Raw genomic sequence first — 18266 nt, 5'->3', positions numbered from 1 at the left:
GGTTTTTTTCAGCTGAACATTCTGTTGCTAGGAGCAACAAAATGTACTTAGCATTCTGTTGCTAGTAGCACCCCTGCTGGCAGAGTTCTACAGCAGCTGCAGCTTAACTGACATTGTTCTGTCCGCCATTTTGTCAGATCTGTGTCCCAGCAAATATTGACAGGCATCTTTTATCTGCTCTGCAAATGTCCTCGTTAAAGCGTTATTTGTAGGTATTCTTTTCATCACCGCTGTTTTGTAATTGTTGATTTGTTAGTTTTTCTATGATTAGTGTACTGCTAACCAAGCTAGCCGCTATACTAGCTGTCTGCTAAAGTGTTGCTAATGTTTGGTCTGACTTGTTCATGGTATCGTCTTTCTGTCTTTGTGATTTGTATCGCTGTTTTCACAGTCAATCATGGGGGCAGAAGATTACTTAAAATTTCTCAAGTAAAATACTCACTACTTATATTATTAGATTACTATTATTGATACATGAATCTGTCTTCATCTGTAAACTAACTGTAGCAATTAAAAGTACAATATTTTCTTTCAAAATGTTGTGGAGTATAAAGCAAAATTGAATAGAGATCATTTTTATGAAGGTATTTTTACTTAAGTACCTTATTGAGTGAAAATAATTAGTTACTTTCCACCATCGCTAAAACCTAACTAAAAGAGGTGCCAAATTATATAGTTATTTCTAGGAAACTTCCTTGGAAAATATTAGGAAATATTTAGGAAATTACAAATGTATACGTGGTTATTATATAATGTGTGTAACTCGATTTATGAAATCTTTAAGAAGATAATGAGTTTGTGTGAGCCTTTCTACAAGCTCCATCTGTTTGATTTCAGCTCAGTATGTGGGGGTTGAAGGTCTCTGGGAACATCACATGCTCGTATGTTAGTTTCATGCTACAATGCACTAGTTGTCAGAGTGGCCAAACAGTGCAATGAAGAAAAAATCAATCTTCTAATAATGTAGTCAGAACTGCTTCTCTCCTCTTCCCTCCAGATTCTGCGTCCTTGCTCCCACTCACTCACTTGTTTTCTCTTATTTTGGATAACTTACATCACCACAGACATCACTTTTTTTTTTTAATATATTGATTTCCTGTTTCTAACCTCAGCCCTGTTCATCATCACTCCCTCCAGAGTTTGCTGACGTGAGCAGGTGGATGTGACTCTTTCCTCATATCAGAAGAAATCCAGAATGACTCACGAGCCATGCTGAGGTAAGTATCAGGGAGAGAGAGCGAAGCTCTAACTTAATCTCTTTTGATTTTATTTTTATACACACACAAAAACACTTTCTCACACCACAATCCTACATGTCTAACCCCGGGGTGACAGATGCTGTAATGCTGTAGCCTACCGTGCCGTGTCATGTATCACTGCTTTACCATGTGAGTGATGGGATGTGATGCGATACCAAGCTGATACAATGGCAGCAGAGATAGGGTATTCATCACATCTCTGGCTGACTATGGCCGTATCTGTTACGGATTAAACTTTCGTAATGTTTCCCAAAGTAAAGGAGCTTAAATCCTCTCAAACACACGCTATTTCCATCCTTAGCTTCAGCTTTCGCTTTGCTGCTCTCGCCATTTCCAGAAAGGATTTGGGGTTAAACGAAGAAGGCAAAATGGTTAACGTTTGTGTCACTGCCTTGACGGCAGCTTTATGCCCTCAAAGAGGTCAGGAGTGTGTGGGAGACACGGCTTATTTAGGAAAACTGAGACACAGCCGGGCTTTAAATTTGAATTGGAGGCTTAGGGTTTCAATCAAGCCGTTGACGAGACATTCAATCAGCCAGAAAACTTGATGCAGCAGCACATGGGTGGACATGAAACACACACACACATGGGTACACACACAGAGTGGCAGAAGTGGCAGAAACTCACATGCACACAAGCATGCACACACAGATACACACACTCTCAAGTCCCAACAGCATGAGCACACACACACACATTGCAGCAGATGGTTCCTACCTGTCCAAACACAGAGTCCACTATAGGCAGCAGGTCTACGGGCTCCACTTCCTTCTCTCTCTCCTTCTTTTTCCTCTGCGGTCCCTCCATCATCTCCTCCAGCTTCTCCTCCAGCGCCTCTCTGTCCTCAGCAGCCGCGGTCGTCTGGGGGATCTGGACGGGTCTCTGATGGCGAGGGGGCTGCTGTGCGGCGGTTTGGATGTCTCCGTCAAGCATTACGTTGTCGTTGGTTCTCTTCTTCTGCTTCCCCACCTTCTTCTTGATGGAGGCCTGCACCTGTAGGTGGGGGGGCAGAGGGTTTGAGGAACTGAGGTCAGACTGGTGAAGTCTGTGTTCAAACCTTATTTCTGACGCACAGATGCAAAACATGGTGACAAATAGTTCAAATGCGTTCACACAAACACACTTTTTGAAAACTTGAGAATTCAGTGTTACTGCAATCAGGACATTTAAGACATCTGACCATTTAAAACCTTATTGTCTTGTATTGTGAAGCACTTTGTTACAGCTGATCTAGAACCGTGACATATAAATAAATTAAACTTATTCATGAAAATGCCAAATGCATAGCATTGTTATTAAAATCGTGTATCACCAGAATGTCAAATTTCATAAAATAAGAAAATCTGTATTTTATACGCTTTATATAATTAATTTTCTTGGATAATTCAGTGGCAATTTGGAGCGAAACACATAGACATATAAAGGAGCATTTATAGTAATTCACTTTATCCGAAAACTTCAAAATTTACCAAACATGGAGACACATATTTTTCCCTGTACAGCAAATATTTAAGTTATCTTCAATAAATTACATCATTAATTTCATGTAAAACAAAATTAATTCAACTTTTGTTTGCCACTCAAATCTACTTATAATAAAACAGTTGCATATATTCACACAGAAAAGCGTAAGAATTTATAAGGACAGACAGAGATAATTTCACACATAAATACTTAACTATATATATATATATATATATATATATATATATATATATAAACCCATATTTACACACACCTGTTTTGCAGACCTCTCCTGTGGCACGCTCATCGCTCCAGCAGCACCGCCTCCTCCGGCGGGCAACTCTCGAATGATCATGAACATCTTGGTGTCACAGGCTCACACACTCTCTCTCTCCCTCGCTCGCTCTACCTCCCCCTCCCTCACCCTCTCTCTTTCCTCTTCCCTGTTCTCCTCTCTTGTGTTTTTCTCTTATTCTATGTGTGAAAATCCACCACAGACTCAGCTAAAGAGGTCCTTAGACTTATCAATTTCCCTCAAAAATTGCTCGAAATATCAGCTCCGTTGTTGATACAGTGGCAATCTTTTTTTGATCCAGGTAATAAAAAAAAAAAAAAAAGAGAGATAGAGAATTAATCAAGGAATTTCAGGAAAAATATAACCTCAAATGTTTTTCTATTTCCTCCTCTCTGTCCTGTAATAATTAAAGTTATTTCCTCCAGTTGTTTTCCTCAGTGTTGCACCCTGCTTCTGTCCATATCTTCTGTCTTTGTGTGTGCAGGTCAGGAGGTTTTTATCATCAGCTGTTGTTGAGGCTCTGGGAGTTCCTGCAGCTCTGCCCCCCTGCTCGCTACCTCTTGGTCCTTTAGGTGACACTCTATACCTCCTACACATCTACCTGTGACACGTCGACCTCTCTCTCCCTCGTTCTCTTCCTCCCCCTTTTCCGTCTTTTCCCCTTAATTGCAGGTAAACATTCCTCCTGTTGCCAAGGCACTTTGTCTCAACTACCCTCCTTGTCATCAGTGTTTATATCCTTTCATGAAATGTGTTTTTGCTCCTCCACCTCCTAATAAATATCTTGTGTTTTTCTGTTATGTTTTCCTGGCCTCTTTCACTCACCTTCTCCCTCCTTATCTTTATTTTTTCTCAGAATCACCCTCATCTTGTCTTTGCCTCTTTCTTGTCACCACCATTTCACTCTGACAGTAATCCTCATTGCTTCTCCTTTTCCCTGTCTCTCTCAATCTATCCGCCCTCAATCCCCTGTCATATCAGGAGCCTTTGTTGTTACACAAATTGGATTCTTTTTCGAGGTGCACAGGTCAGCTATTCATTTAGCGACACAGAGAGGGAGAGAGATAGAGAGGGAGGGATACAACAAACACAGCAGCAGCTATGTGAAGATGAAAGACTTTTGTTTAGCTATAACAGATCACCTCAACGTTGTCCTGCGTGCATAATCCTGTACAACAATCATGGCTGAGTACACACACATGCACACACAGGTGAACATAACAAATCACCAGTGACCTGTATTTTTAGACGTAAATGAACAGAAGCGTGTAAACATATTAACATATTGTTGTGCTGTTCAGCTCTTTTAAAAAAAAGCTGTATAGCTTTGTGGCTTTTGTCTAACTCTTTATGAATAAAAATGTCCTATCAATGTTTTTTCTCACTTATTTTGCCCTCAACCGCCTCCCTTGAAATCTCCCTCCATCCCTCTCCCTCCTCCTTTCCTTCTCTGCATCTCCTTTTAGCCTGCATCAAACATTTGTCAAACTGAAACACACGCCGATAATGTATATTCCCCAAACTACGGGATAATGTATAGGCTGACTTCTCTCCAGTTTCTAATGAGGTTTCCATTTATCACTTCAACTCCCGTCTTTCAGTCGCTCACCCTCTCCATCTTCCTTCAGCTTCTCTCGCCATCCCTCTCCTCATTGATTATTGATGGGGAGGGGAGCGGCAAATTCTTGAGCGAAGGCAGAAAAGAGATCCATTACAGAAAAGAGTTACACGCACCGAGGGTTAAAAATAGGGGTTGTATTTTGGGAAGAGATCTGTCATCTGAGAAGAGGGAAAGATAATGGATGCATGAACGAGATGAAAAGAAAGATGAGGGGTGGAATGAAGTGGAACTTTCAGACAGAAAGTGTAAAAAGACAAAAACTTTTCTTACTTTTGGAGAACCACTTTCATCTCTTATCACCTTGACCTTCACTTAAACTGAACAAAGACGGGGATGAATGACAGAAGGAGTGGTGGCTGGGCAGTAATGTAGAAGTGAAGGCTTGTGTTACTGCATGTGTACAAGGCTCCAATAATATCTAATTACAGATCAGGACAGTTACAGGAGAAGAGGGTTGCACTGGTCACAACCCTGACAGGTAAAGCCTTAAGACCATTCTATGGTTAATGTATCGACAGTTGACGCAGAGAGATTAAACAGACACAGATAATTTTATATGGGTCAGACTAATTCTCATTATTTATTTGTCCGTACTAGAAGTGACAGGTTACCACATTGTTCAATTGGCATGAAAGAACTCATTAACCTTGCTTAACTGAAATAGAAACACTGACATATCCCTAACAGGTAAACACAAAGATCAAACACTTGGGTGACATCTAATCAATTATCTTGAAAACAGATACTTACAGCCACTGGATGCAATACCATAAATTGAACGTTCAGTTTTTGTTGTCAAAGAGGATGTTACTGCAACTCTGTAGCGCCTGTAGTGTCTGGTGCTGTTGTGCTTCTTTGCATTATATTGTCAAGTTTGTTCATCACCATAAAAAAAAATTAACATCATCAGCTCCACAAAGGTGTTTGCCACACTAGATCACATTGTTTCCACATCTGTGCAGGTATGTGAGACCACAGCAACGGTTAACTCAGGTGCCTCAGTGGATCTTTGGTTTATTAGTGTACCAGCTACAGCAGAAAAACTGGTGATAAATAATTCTTCAGCAGTTATTGAGAAGAACTCTTCCATAAATATAGTTTATAAAAGCCCAGAGTCCTGTTATGAGGACCACTGGAGAGCAGAGTAATTCTGCTTTCAAAGTTGGTTTTGGGCACCATCTGATGGAAAAAAAACCAACCTCAGTGGGAAATTTAATCATATTATTAAAATGTCAAATATCTACAGTGTTTACTCTGATTTGGAATTGGAAGCTCACATGGAAAATATATTAAAACCAAATTTTAAAGAGTCATGAGGAACAAATTTGGTGGTCAGGGGAAAATTTAATCATAAGTCGTAATTACTTGTGTTAAAGGTGCAGTGTGTAGAATGTATGTTTTAATTAATGTATATCACCTGAAAATCAGAATTTTTTTCTTTACCTTAGAATAAGCCTTTTAAATCTACATAGGGAGCAGGTCCTCTTCCATGGAGCCCACCATGTTGCACCACCATGTTACAGTACCCCAGAACAGACAAACCAAACACTGGCTCTAGAGAGGGCCTTCTACATGCTTGGAAGAGGGGTGGGGCAGGGGGGTTAGTGTGGGTGTTATTCAGTTTGTTGAAAAACCGCACCACTAGATGCCACTAAATCCCACACACTGCACCTGTAAATCTACCATACATGTCTCTGTTTTAGACGAACATATCATTAGAATACCAGGGTAGGACATACAAAAACAGTGAAAAATACATAATGTTGGTATATTGTTAGATGTTGTTACAAAACACACTGTAAGATATTGCAATAAAATTAATAAAATCCAAAGGTGTTTCTGCTCCAACTCTCCAAATGAAGTTGTTGTTTTGTTTTTTTTACATTTCTAGTAAGCAATGTGCCTTACTCCTTTTCCAGTGAATTCAGAACTAATACAAAATCTTGGAACTGGTGTTAATCAATGTTTTTCTTATTGTTAACACATCCCATGAAAAGACCAAAACCAACAATACTTATTTGGCGCTCAGCCCAAAAACCCATTAATTTCTATTGAAGGTTTAAATCTTTAAAAACAGGTCACAAATAATCAAATGTTTTAAAAAGATTGAGGAACTTTCTCAAACAGCTGGGCACTCTAGTTTTTAGGTAACATTTTTCAAATAATAGGAAATAGAGCCTTTGTTTGGGACTACTTTCAGGCGCGGATTAATACACATTTGATGCACTAGTGAGTATTTACAGCAGCTGGACGGTGTATGTGAGACTGTGAATAAACTAAAGTGCTGCATTAGTGGCAACAAAAAAACATGTCACCCACTACAACTGTATGTTGTTAAATTGTTTTTTTTGTTTTAGGACAACAATGGAGGAATAAGATTTATCAGGTTTTGGCTAAACAGACAAATCTTGTTGGCAGAATCAGTTAATTGTTGGTTTTGGTGTTTTCATGGGATTTTTGACAATAAGAACAATACAGTATATCATCAGCCATGTCCTTTAAAGTGTCGTTTGTCTTTGATCAAGTAGTTTTATCTTCTTCTGTCTAGCTTTACAGGAATGTAACAGGGTTACCTGTTTATCATCAACATGTACTTTATATAGAAAACACTTTCAAGACAAACAGTTAATGCTGTGAAGGCTCATGAGAGAGTCCAACTGAGTTCCGCTGCACAGTTATTAGCTGCTGATTTCAATCTGAACCAGCTGATGGCGAGCGTCAGTATAAAAGGGACGTCTACCTCCAGTGTGGTGTTACTATGGTGAGCGGCTCCCAGTTGTATCCGTTGATAATCGGCCAGGGGTTGAAGTACGGGAAAACAGGCTCTTTGAAATTCGCGTCATAGAAGGTGAAGAGGTGACTCATGTCTCCAGCATCATAAAAGGATACTTCACCACGACCATAGTCTAGAAAGACCCCCACCCTCCTGGGGGGTTTGGGGGGATATAACAAGCTCTCCTCTGAGTCGGTGCACGCTTCGTACTCACTGGTGCCATTTCCGTTGTCCCTCAGCACCATTGTCCAGAAACCATCATCTGGGCAGAGGCTGATCTCCTCCTTCCTGTTGACGGAGGCTAGGGCCACACCTAGACCCCACGCTGTCTTGGAGCCCACCTCCACCTCCCAGTAGTGTCTGCCTGAGGAGAAGGCTTCAGAGCCTAGAACGATGTTGTAGCGGGTGAAACGCTCTGGGTTGTTGGGCAGGTTGGGCTGGATTTTGCCCACCTGGACGCTGGTACAACACTGGGACACCCAGAGGCAGGGGTAGGCTGTGTCCGGGTCGAGGAACACTGCTGTCACAGCTGAGAGGGCAAAAAAAGATAGACAACAACAAATGTGAGTTTACAAAGAGTGAAGACTCCTTGACAGTGACCTTCAGTAAGACATTGAATGCCTACCTGCTCAATTAGTGTAAGACGAGCTAGATAAGAGCATCAGCTACATGGATCCAAATGAAATATAGATGATGTACTGCGTCAAGATAGAAAACTCTAACCAGAGAGTCATTAGAGATCCAGTCTTCTTATCGCTCGTTAAATCATCCGTGACACTTTTGACAGCATGTCACTGGCTTTATTTACACTCCTCAGAAACACCTGGTGTCTGCTCAGGAAGCCAACACGGTCATGTTTAAAACACACGGTTGTGCATCTTATCAGATAGAGCAGGTTGATACAAGACTGCACAAAAGTTGCAAAACACAAAAATTGCTTTTGTAGACATAACCAACTTGTTTTTAAAGGGGCACACCTCTGATTTCACATGTCAAAGTCATTGTGCTAGTCAAGGAAGAACTAAACAGCCTGTGAAACGGACAAATAATGTCTTTCTGGAGGAGTTTTGTTAAGACTGAGAAAATAACTCCAGTTACAACACCAAGGTGTGCCAGCTTTGGCTTGAGGACTACAAATTTTCAACAGAAAGCCTGTGTTAGAAACTGGGGGTGTGGAGTTTGAAAGATGGGGAGGGTCAAACAAAACAAGCTACTGAGCTGCATTATGGGAATTGAAGGATCCAGTGGTTTTGGAGCTGCATCAATTTTGACCATTCTCTTGAGAGTCCCACAATGTTTTTGAAGTGCAACTCTAATACTAGTGTGGTGATGTGTGTTCATGCCATGTGTGTGTATTTGTCTTAATACCTGGCTGAAAAATTGAGCTCATTTTCCTCCAGGTTCTGTACTGCAGAGGTCCCAGGAACTCTCCAGACTGCAGATCCACACCCACCTCTGGAGGGCGCTCAAACAAGCTCTCAGCCCTGGAAAGGAGAGTGGGAAAGAGATTGTAATCTAAAAATAAGTAATCTGTATTACAGGTGGTAAAGAAAGTCTGTTTACTGTCTGAGAAACAAACAAAGTTGGCACTACAATGTGTACACATGATTCACTAATCCACAATAATGCCCCAACATCCTGTTTGAACAGGACGTACAGTTAATTACATAACAAAAAGGACATTTGACTTGAGATATTTGATTCAGAACAGTCATGAGATGACCTAGAAATGAAATGACTCAATCAGAAGTCACAACAGTCATGCTGAAAGGAGATATGATCAAGATGACACTCACCCTCCAATGAAATCTTTAATTCCCTGAAACAGAGAAAACGAAAACAGGCCTGTGATTACAAATCACTCTTGTCTCTGCTGAAACACGCAGATATTCTTCATTTGTTCACATATTTTCTTCATGTAATTGATACTTATTTTTCTCTTTATTTTAATGTATCTACATTAATAGAACAATGCTACACAATAGATCATCTTGTATACAATTAAATATCTGGCCCTCCTCTCCTCCCTCTTCTCTTACTTTCAGTTGCTCTGGGTTTTCTTCTTCCCTCAGTTTGAGGCGGAGCTGATCGGCCGTACTTTCCAGTTGGCTAATTTGCTCCGTGGCTTCAGTGAGTGCCTCCTCCAGCTGGTTGAGCTTCTCCACTTTCTGTTTCTGCAGTTTCTCCTTTATGCGCTCCTCCTCCTCCAGAAGGAACTCCCTCAGACGGCTGAACTCTGCAGTGACCAGCTCCTCCAGATCTCCTGCTCGCTCCTGAGAAAAAGAGAGGAGAGTTTCCCTGATTTGCCGCTCTGTTTGTAGGAAAATTGAAAATATGTTACACCTCTGTAACCGGCAAGAATGGAGAATGTTGAATCTCAGTGCAAAATGGCAATTTATGAGGGACTGACAACAAAACCTGAAGTCTACTGCTGTAAACATGAAGTTTTTAGTTTCTTGGAGATACTTTGCGTTTTCTACATTTATACAGTTGTACACAAAAATAAAAAAAAAACACAACAAGGGTTAAAAATGGAAGGTTCATCTGCACTTCCCCGATAGCATACGGAAGTGGGCCACTTCAGGCAATGATGTGGAACTGCTGGCTGTCTTCTGACCAGACAAAAAGGATGTGAGCCTGAAATAGCCCACATGTAAAATAGCAAAAATGGCCCAAATTAAATGTGGGCCATTTTTGGTAAAGATGCAGTGCTCTCATGTATGTGTATTCTGGATGTGGGCCAATTCTCGTTTATCTGGTTTGTTCTTGATTAACACAGGGGTTGGTTGTGGCTCAGATTTGAGAAACAGACCGCCCAAGTGCCATCACTCCACCAGTATGTGGGGACTCTCATACTACCTCTATCAGTGTATGTAGAACATGTATCCATTCATCAGACTATGGCAGATAGACAGGTAGGCAGGTAAAATGACACAAAATAGGCACTTACAGACACACACACACACACACACACACACCCACACACACACACACACACACACACACACAGGAAATTTGCAGAGCGAGAATTGACCAACTTCCTCTCAACCTTTCTCACCCACATCCTGTCATACTGACGGTGAAATCAAGAAGTGAAAATCTGTGAATGTGCACATAAAACTGGGTCAAACAGACAGACACACAGGCAAATGAAATATATACACAGAGACAGACAGACAGGCCAGAAAATGTAAAAAGTAGTAGCCTATAGCAGAGATATGTGTACTTATCTGCTGCAGCAGAAACACCCTAACACAACAAACCACATGCCACAGTCATATCTCTGTTTGACACACACACACACATACAATTTGAGCTGAATGCTGCTTTGGTGGAAAAAGCAACCCAGTCTATACTTTGTCAGCTGTTATCTCTATCTGTGAGGGTGTGTGACATGAGCTATTGTACTGTACACTTATATACCCTGTACATTTGTGTATGTGTGTGTGTGGGCGTGTACATGCGTGCATGTGTGTGGTCCACCTGTGAAAGACAGGAAAGACAAACATGACATGTATAAATGTTTGTCTTTTCATAATTTCATTTCAGGATGCATGACTGCCTTTGCAAGACATGAGAGTCATCACGTTAAAACAGCGCTGAGTGACAAGCTGCTGTGTCATCAACACAAGACTTTATTGGGACGAGTCACGTCTGTCAGACAGCTACAGGTGGAGGAACGCAGGTGAATATTAACTAGCTACCAGATTTTCTGGTTCTACTGAGAAGACCAGGAGGGGCGTTCAGGGTATTCCTGTCTTTCACAACGCTCCATACACACAGATATACAAACAAACACACACACACACACGTCTTGATACCTTAATGAGGAGGATCTTTTCATTGGTCTGTGTTTGGAAGAGCGAGGCCTCCTCCGTCTGCTGCTGTACCCTCTCCAGAGCGACAGACAGCTTGTCCTGTTGGTCGGGCAGCAGAAATAAATGATCACATGCAAAACATTTATAAAACATGGTTTCTGTAAACAAGATTACACTTAAACGAACAAGAGTTAATTCGATTGGTGACTCGCTCTGAACAACAACAGTCAACTTTAATGGGAGTCATATGATGTCCACCCTTCCCTGGCTCTGACCCACAAATTCAAACTAAATAGGAATTCAGCGCCAGTAAAACGTGTTAAACTTGCCCCGAGAGGCCTCTCAGAGCGAGTCTCCAAACAAACTGACAGAAAGGTTGAAAGTGTACAGGAATTACAAGAACTCACACTGACCTGCTGAATTCCTCTAAAAACACAAAGTACCCAAAGGCAAACAAGAAGTCTGCTTTTAAAATAACTCTCATGTCTCATCATCTGATCTCTGAAAGCCCTCATTGTTAACCAGAACTGTTAAAAAAGCTGCTTTTTAAATTATAGAGTAGGTTTGATTTGACTTTTAGGAATGTTTGGTGCACTTCCTTCCAGGGACAAGAAGGGGAGTGTCAAATGAGCCCACATATAATCTTATAACTGCAGTTATTATAATGTAGAACACAAATTAATTAGATATTTGAAAGATACGGAAAAACTTAAGTGGGGTAATCCTTCAAGCAATGAATCACATTGATCAAACAATAACTAATAGTCATCTACAAGTACACTCTCTCAAATGGTCTGTGTGAACCTGGTTGTACCTTGTAGTTTTCAAAAGCCTCGTTAATGGGTATGACATTGTGGGTCTTGTGGTCCCGGGACATGCCGCACACCAGACAGATGGGCAGCTGGTCGTCCTCGCAGTAAAGCTTCAGCTTCTCCTCATGCTCCTCGCACATATCCAAACCAAGGCGCGGCCAGTGCCCGATGGACGAGGCCACACTGCTCATGCTGGACCCGGGCTCCCGTTCCTCCGGTTCCTCCAGCGTACCACTTTCCGGGTCATACCCGATTGTCCCCACGGCTGCGTCCATGGTCCGGGCTCTACGCACACTGTCAACGACGTTGCACAGGAGCGAGTTGGGTCGAAGTTTACGGGCGCACGACTTTCTGCACTTTGGGCAGTTCGACAGCTCGTCCGCTTTGGCTTCCCAGCACTGGATGATGCAAACCTGGCAGAAGTGATGTCCGCACTCGAGGATCACCGGGTCACGGAACAGCTCCAGACACACCGGGCAGGTGAGCTCCGACTGTAGTTCGTCAAGCGCGCAGGCCTCCGCCATTCTCGGCAGCGCACATAGTCCCGAAAAAGAAACGTCTAACGGCAACACTGTGACAAGTAAAGACTAGACTAGTCTTCCGTGCAGACTGAGAGAGGGAGTGGTCTGAGCTGAAGCTGACAGCGGGGCAGATGTTTTTTACGAAAGAGGCGGAAGGCGTGCAGCAACAGGCTCAGTGCCGCTGCGCCGCCGCTGGAGAGACTCCAGTCGAGGCGCACAGTCTCAGCCTGGCAGCCAAACACAGATCAAGAAATATAGGTAGGCTACCTTTAGCTTATCAGTCACCCTTTATTAAGGGCTTATCAGTTGTGACAATAGATTAATTAACGGTTATGTTTTATAAACCAGTCATAAAAAAATAATAAGAACAGATCTTGGGTTGTGAAAAATCTTTCTGGCTGTTACCTTATTGATAAAGTAATAAACAGTAATTAATAAAGTCCAGTCATTATAAAGGGTAATAAACCATCAGTTTATATTTATAACCACCATTATAAATGTTTTTACCAATGCAGAGTTACTATCTGTATTTCACGTAGTCAATCAGGCAGTCACACAAGTCTCTCGCCCACATGGACTTACAAGACAACAATATACAGGTGCAGTGGTGCAACATTAGTCAGACTTAGGCAAGAACAAATCTTCTAACATTACATTGCAACAAAGAACTTTGTGTCCTGTACCAGACTCTACAAATAAAATCAGCCACACAAAATGTTCCCTTCCTGAAACACAGCTCGAGTTTCTTAGAACCGTTCGTTCAGAAAAAAAAAAAACAGAAATTAAGGACATTTTACTAAATAGAGTAGCCATTAAATCATAATATAATGAACAATAAAACATAAAATTGACTTTGTCTTCAGTCTCACCTAAACCACACAGCAAACAATCTTTTCTCTTTAGGGAGATCAGTAAACCTACAGCTACTGGTAATGTACCTGAACGTAACTGTGCACAGAGATCTTTTAGATAAATTCTGCTTCACATAAGACTCCACACTGTTTTTCATCAGACATATAGTCAGATATACAGATATAGATAGTCATCTGTATTTATAAATGTTAATAAGCTAATAGGCTTTTTCAATAATCCAAACCTGCAGTTACAAATGTTAATACGTTGTTAACAATTACATGTTGGTGCAGATGCTCTGCAGCCCTTTTCCAGTAGAAGAGCGGTCAAATGATCCACTGGAAGAGTCGTTCTGATGAATTAAAGAGCTTCAAAGACAAATAAAGTGTCAGTCTGGAGGGGATAAACACCAGACACAATCTGGCAATCCATAAATGATTTATGTACACATGAATGTACACATCAGGGGGATATTATTGAGTTGGAGCTCCTCTTTCACATTTAAAAATACATACTGTATATAAAAACAGGAAATTAATAGTAAGGTTAATGGCTTTTTCATTCAGATTAATGAGCAAGGTGTTCAATATAAACAAACCCTAAAGCCTGAGTCAGTAATAAAAGAGGGAAGAAGAATGGAAACTAGCTGACACACAATAAGTCAGTAAGTCAAGCTCAGCAGCTCTCCTTTGCGTTGAAACTCCTCTGGTAATTCCTGATCACCCACAGATGGCAACTCGTCACCAGTGACTGTAAATGCAGCGTTATTACTCACAGTCCGGCCAGTTAAACTGATCTGCATGATTAGTTTGTTTGTCCTGCAGTCAGCAACCTGTCGAGTGTCATGTCTCTAAGGGCTCACTGGATGGCCAAAATTCACATGTGTTTCCTTTATTCCTGAAAAGATACTGCAATCATTCATCAGGCAATACATTTACATTCAGGCTTGTTTTTGCAACCTACAAACCATGCTGATGCTTCATTTTATGATTTTTTACTAAATGATTGAACTTACAGTATAAATTAGTTCAGAAAACACCATTATTGGATGCATGTATTTACAAATCACACTGAAAGTCTAAATATTTAATATATAAACTTCTTTTGAGAGAGAGCTGAGGTGGGGGCGTTGAGGTCAGTCTTCCATTTAAGTTTATTTTTAATCTAAAACGACCTTATTCACTCACAAGACGTCGCACAGCTAACTCGATATCCTCGATATAGTTGAGGCTTAGTCTAAACTCCAGTTTGCTTCTTAACAACACACAAAAAAAAGAAAATGGTACTTTTATCGTGGGTAATACCATGAAATTTGGTATTTGACATCAAGGCCACAATCACTGATATTAGTACAGCTATAAGACATTTTATTATTATAAACAGCTAATGTAATATTATTCTAAATATGCAGGTTTCCAAATACATTTTCATCACCACTTAGTGGTTTGCCGAGCATCACTTTTTATTTTTATTGTCCTCTTTTATATACTTAATCACATGTACGTTAAAACACAAGACAACTTTTAAAGGTAAATAACAAATAAGTTAATTCCGTGTAATTCTTTGAACTAACAAGGTGGTCTCTGAGTTTGTTTAATAGCCCAGAATGTGACCCATTTTTTGGTATCAATCCTATAGCATCAATACTCAAAACAAGACTATATCCATACCTACCCCTACGGTACATCATGGTCTCAAATCTCTCATCTATCTGTGTACATCACTCTGGTTTTCCCCCATATTTATGACCTTTTGACAATCCAACAATTCATAAATACAGTAAAATCGTCATTTTTGACAAATTGGAGCAGAGAAACTGAAACCAAGGATTTCCCCCACAAACAGGTCAAGCAAAGGATGAAATAAAGAAGCTGCAGACTTTTTGTAAAGTTACGGTTGAGAAATAATGGAAGTACTATATGAGAGTTTTTGCTGTATAACTTCCGGCAATTTTTTTTTTTCCGGTTCCTACCATGAAGGGAGTTTTGATGAGACAGTAAATACAAGACTACACCGAAACTACATATTGCAAATACTCATGAGTCAGTACTCGCAAGAAAAGTCATTTGTTGAGAGATATACGAGAAAGGCTCTGACCTTTGCATCATGCAAAGTACTCATGGGTTTTCAACACCTCTCAGTCTCTGGTGATTCCTGATGCCTCAGGGGGTCTGTGGTCCTTAAAAGCATAGAAGCCTGGTCCTTGGGGGGACATAAACAAGACAACAACAACTTCTCCAACAGCCAGCAACCAGAAGCTGCACTGTTAGTTCCTGTAGCATTCACTACATGCTTTTTGTCCTCTTATGAAGATAGTCTAAATATCTCGTGTTTCAACTGATTCTCTGGATTTAAAAGATCATAAAATTAGATGTGATAGATATGAGAAAGAAGGAATAAATAAAGGTTCGGGTCAGTTTAGGTTTTGGAGTGATGCCTTTTGACACTCACCAAAGAATTAAAGACTTGAAACAAGATGTTCTCTGCCTCAGCTGATTGATCAATAAAGAACATGCAAAGCTTTTGTTTCCCAGAAGGGGAAAAAGGGGAACAAGGGAAGTTTGACAGCAAACAAGGGGTTAGTGGGTGTGTTAAAACCATCACCCACAGGGTTCCTGCTGTCAGTATATATAAGAGGAAACGACAGTGATAACTCCAGACGCTGAATGGACACAAAGGAAATCTAGGTTTTTATTAGACTCTAGAACTTCGTCTACAAGGAACAGTGTGTCTCTCTCTCTCTCTGTTTACAGCCTGCTGCTCTGTTATGTAGGATGTCTCAAAGGAAGACGCTGCAATTCTCCACGGGAGCTCTGCTTCTTCTCCTGCCCTGGTTTGGTGGACTGGTCATCGGAGAGATCAGCAAAGACTTCTCCCAGTGCCTTGATTTCTTCTACAACAGAACTCCACCACAGGGTATCACTGCAGAGGTGTATCAGCCAATATGCCAGCGCTACAAAAACCAGTACCGCTTTGCCAGCCTGTATCAGCGTCAGCATCGTGCACCTTTATACTCGGCGTACATACTCAGTCCTGCAGATGGCAAACGACCCAACGCTACTTGGATGTATGAACCACAGGTAATTAACGTTTGTGATGCAACAACTCTGTTGAATTAGACTTTGTCAGATATGATGTGTTTGAACATGATTATATTCTGTAATTATATAGATTTATAGGGAAAAACTAGTGTCCTGACAAAGCTCTTTCTTGATTGTGGTAATTCTACAATAAATTATCTCTACCTTTGGTCCACTGTTTTTCTATCAATGCATTATTGTTTAAAGGTAGAGTTAAATGTAGTAACTCACGAGATTTCACAAAAATATCCTTTTATTTGTTCTAAATTCTACATTCTCATGTAGATCTAATGAACATTTGTGTTTATGTGTTAAGGCAACAAGACCAGATGTAACACGGAGTGATATTTAATTGAAGTGTCATTGTAGCTGGTGTGGTGCATATGAGGTTTTTGCCTTTAACTTTAAACAGAAGCAGAAGTGGCTTCTTACTAACTGTAAGAAGAACAATACTATCACACATATTATCATTACAGAGAAAAGGGAATTTGCATTTCATCAGTTTATTTTTCATTTTTATTTCACAAACTACATGAGTGGGTCAGTCACACACCCATTCACAAAGTATAAATACACCCAAAAAGTGACATCTCCTTCTCTCTTGGTTATTAAGTTGGCATTTTCCCGTGCCAGCCCGGAGATGAAATCTTTCTTCATCCCCGCCGACCAGAATGTGATTGAGAGCCAGGCAGTGCTTCAGGACTATAAGTACTCCAACTACACCAAAGGCCATCTCAATCCCAGCATGCACCGGAAGACAAAAGAAGACCGTGAAGCCACCTTCACCCTCACAAACATTGTTCCTCAGCGGGCAGGCTCCAACTCTGGCCCCTGGAATTCACTGGAAAATGATATGTTAAGAAAATTCAAGGCCTTCTGCAGAGGGCCTATGTACGTGATCACTGGGGTCCTGCCTTATGAGTCTGGAGCTCACTGGATCAATAAGAGGGTGTCTGTTCCTGAGTACATGTGGTCTGCTTACTGCTGCCCATCTTACAATGACAATCTTCCTGAGTCTATGCAGCCATTTTTCCCCACATACGCAGCAGTGGGGAGAAATGACCGCAACAGCGGAGAGGAGATTGTGCCAGTTAATCCCAGGGCGAAGGCCTTTGTGCGGGGCTATGATGTGAGGCGGATGTCTTTAGAGACCCTGGAGAGTATCCTCACACAAAGGCTGGCCATGTCCATCAGTCTGTTTGATGGACAGTGTCAGTAACAAAGATCAAAGCTTTAGATTCTTACTGAAATCATGTGTTAACATCCCTCCTGCCTGGCCAGAGTCAAGAAGTCTGAGCCAGAGTCTTTGTCCCCTGTTCTTCATAAACCCCCCTCTTTGTAATACTGAATGATTGTTTGATTAACCAGAATATGACAGTGTCTCATGATGGTTTGAAATAAATTTTTCCGATGATTATGGTTTTTTTAAATAAATGTTTTCCCCTCTTTTCAGTGTCATCTTTAAACATGTCCACTAATGATTTTCAAATAAAACAAATGAAATGGGTGAAACAAACAAAACACCAAGCTGTCAGTTATGTTTTCAGAAAAAATAACATGAGTTATCACAAGTTCATTATTGATAACATAGAAATGTACATTTTATTGAGCATCATAAATAAATACTAACTTTGTTCATACAAATTCAATTAAATTCAGTTGTATTTATATAGCGCCAAATCAAAACATAAGTTATCTCAGGGCACTGTTCACATAGAGTAGGTCTAGACCATACTCTTTATTTTACAGAGACCCAACATTCCCCCATGAG

At 40.8% G+C, this 18266-nt stretch overlaps 3 protein-coding genes and 1 long non-coding RNA gene across 7 annotated transcripts in view; 2 read left to right on the top strand and 2 right to left on the bottom strand.

The window, feature by feature from the left end:
- The window catches only part of cabp2b (calcium binding protein 2b), a 14981-nt gene extending 12067 nt beyond the window's left edge, over positions 1–2914 (bottom strand). The window contains exon 1 of the mRNA XM_067599335.1: positions 1977–2914. Coding sequence (XP_067455436.1) covers positions 1977–2345 — 369 coding nt within the window. The 5' untranslated portion in view covers positions 2346–2914. The remainder of the gene's footprint in view (positions 1–1976) is intronic.
- LOC137189457 (uncharacterized) lies at positions 16–8897 on the top strand. Of its 2 annotated transcripts, none has more exons than XR_010929641.1 (3): positions 16–208; positions 1138–1217; positions 8813–8897. It is a non-coding gene; the product is annotated as an uncharacterized lncRNA (long non-coding RNA). The 2 variants fall into 2 exon arrangements; XR_010929642.1 differs by lacking the exon at positions 8813–8897 and adding an exon at positions 3503–5091.
- On the bottom strand, positions 5637–12732 carry LOC137189453 (zinc-binding protein A33-like). Its single transcript, XM_067599331.1, has 6 exons — positions 12045–12732; positions 11234–11329; positions 9452–9685; positions 9209–9231; positions 8781–8896; positions 5637–7941 (listed from the first exon to the last, which is right to left on the bottom strand). The coding sequence occupies exons 1-6, from the start codon at positions 12564–12566 to the stop codon at positions 7376–7378; spliced, it is 1557 nt and encodes a 518-aa protein (XP_067455432.1). The 5' UTR covers positions 12567–12732; the 3' UTR covers positions 5637–7375.
- On the top strand, positions 10533–18266 carry LOC137189454 (endonuclease domain-containing 1 protein-like). 3 transcript variants are annotated; one of them, XM_067599332.1, is made up of 3 exons: positions 10533–11097; positions 16189–16495; positions 17109–18266. In XM_067599332.1, the coding sequence occupies exons 1-3, from the start codon at positions 10925–10927 to the stop codon at positions 17712–17714; spliced, it is 1086 nt and encodes a 361-aa protein (XP_067455433.1). In that variant the 5' UTR covers positions 10533–10924; the 3' UTR covers positions 17715–18266. The 3 variants fall into 3 exon arrangements, with proteins under 3 accessions (XP_067455433.1, XP_067455434.1, XP_067455435.1); XM_067599333.1 differs by having other exon boundaries at positions 10534–11097; positions 16169–16495; positions 17109–18265; XM_067599334.1 differs by lacking the exon at positions 10533–11097 and having other exon boundaries at positions 16093–16495; positions 17109–18265.

The sequence above is a fragment of the Thunnus thynnus genome, chromosome 9, assembly GCF_963924715.1.
Source record: "Thunnus thynnus chromosome 9, fThuThy2.1, whole genome shotgun sequence".
NCBI lineage: Eukaryota > Metazoa > Chordata > Actinopteri > Scombriformes > Scombridae > Thunnus > Thunnus thynnus.
The sequence above is the reverse complement of the archived record's forward strand: the minus strand, read 5'-3'. Positions and strand labels throughout refer to the sequence as shown.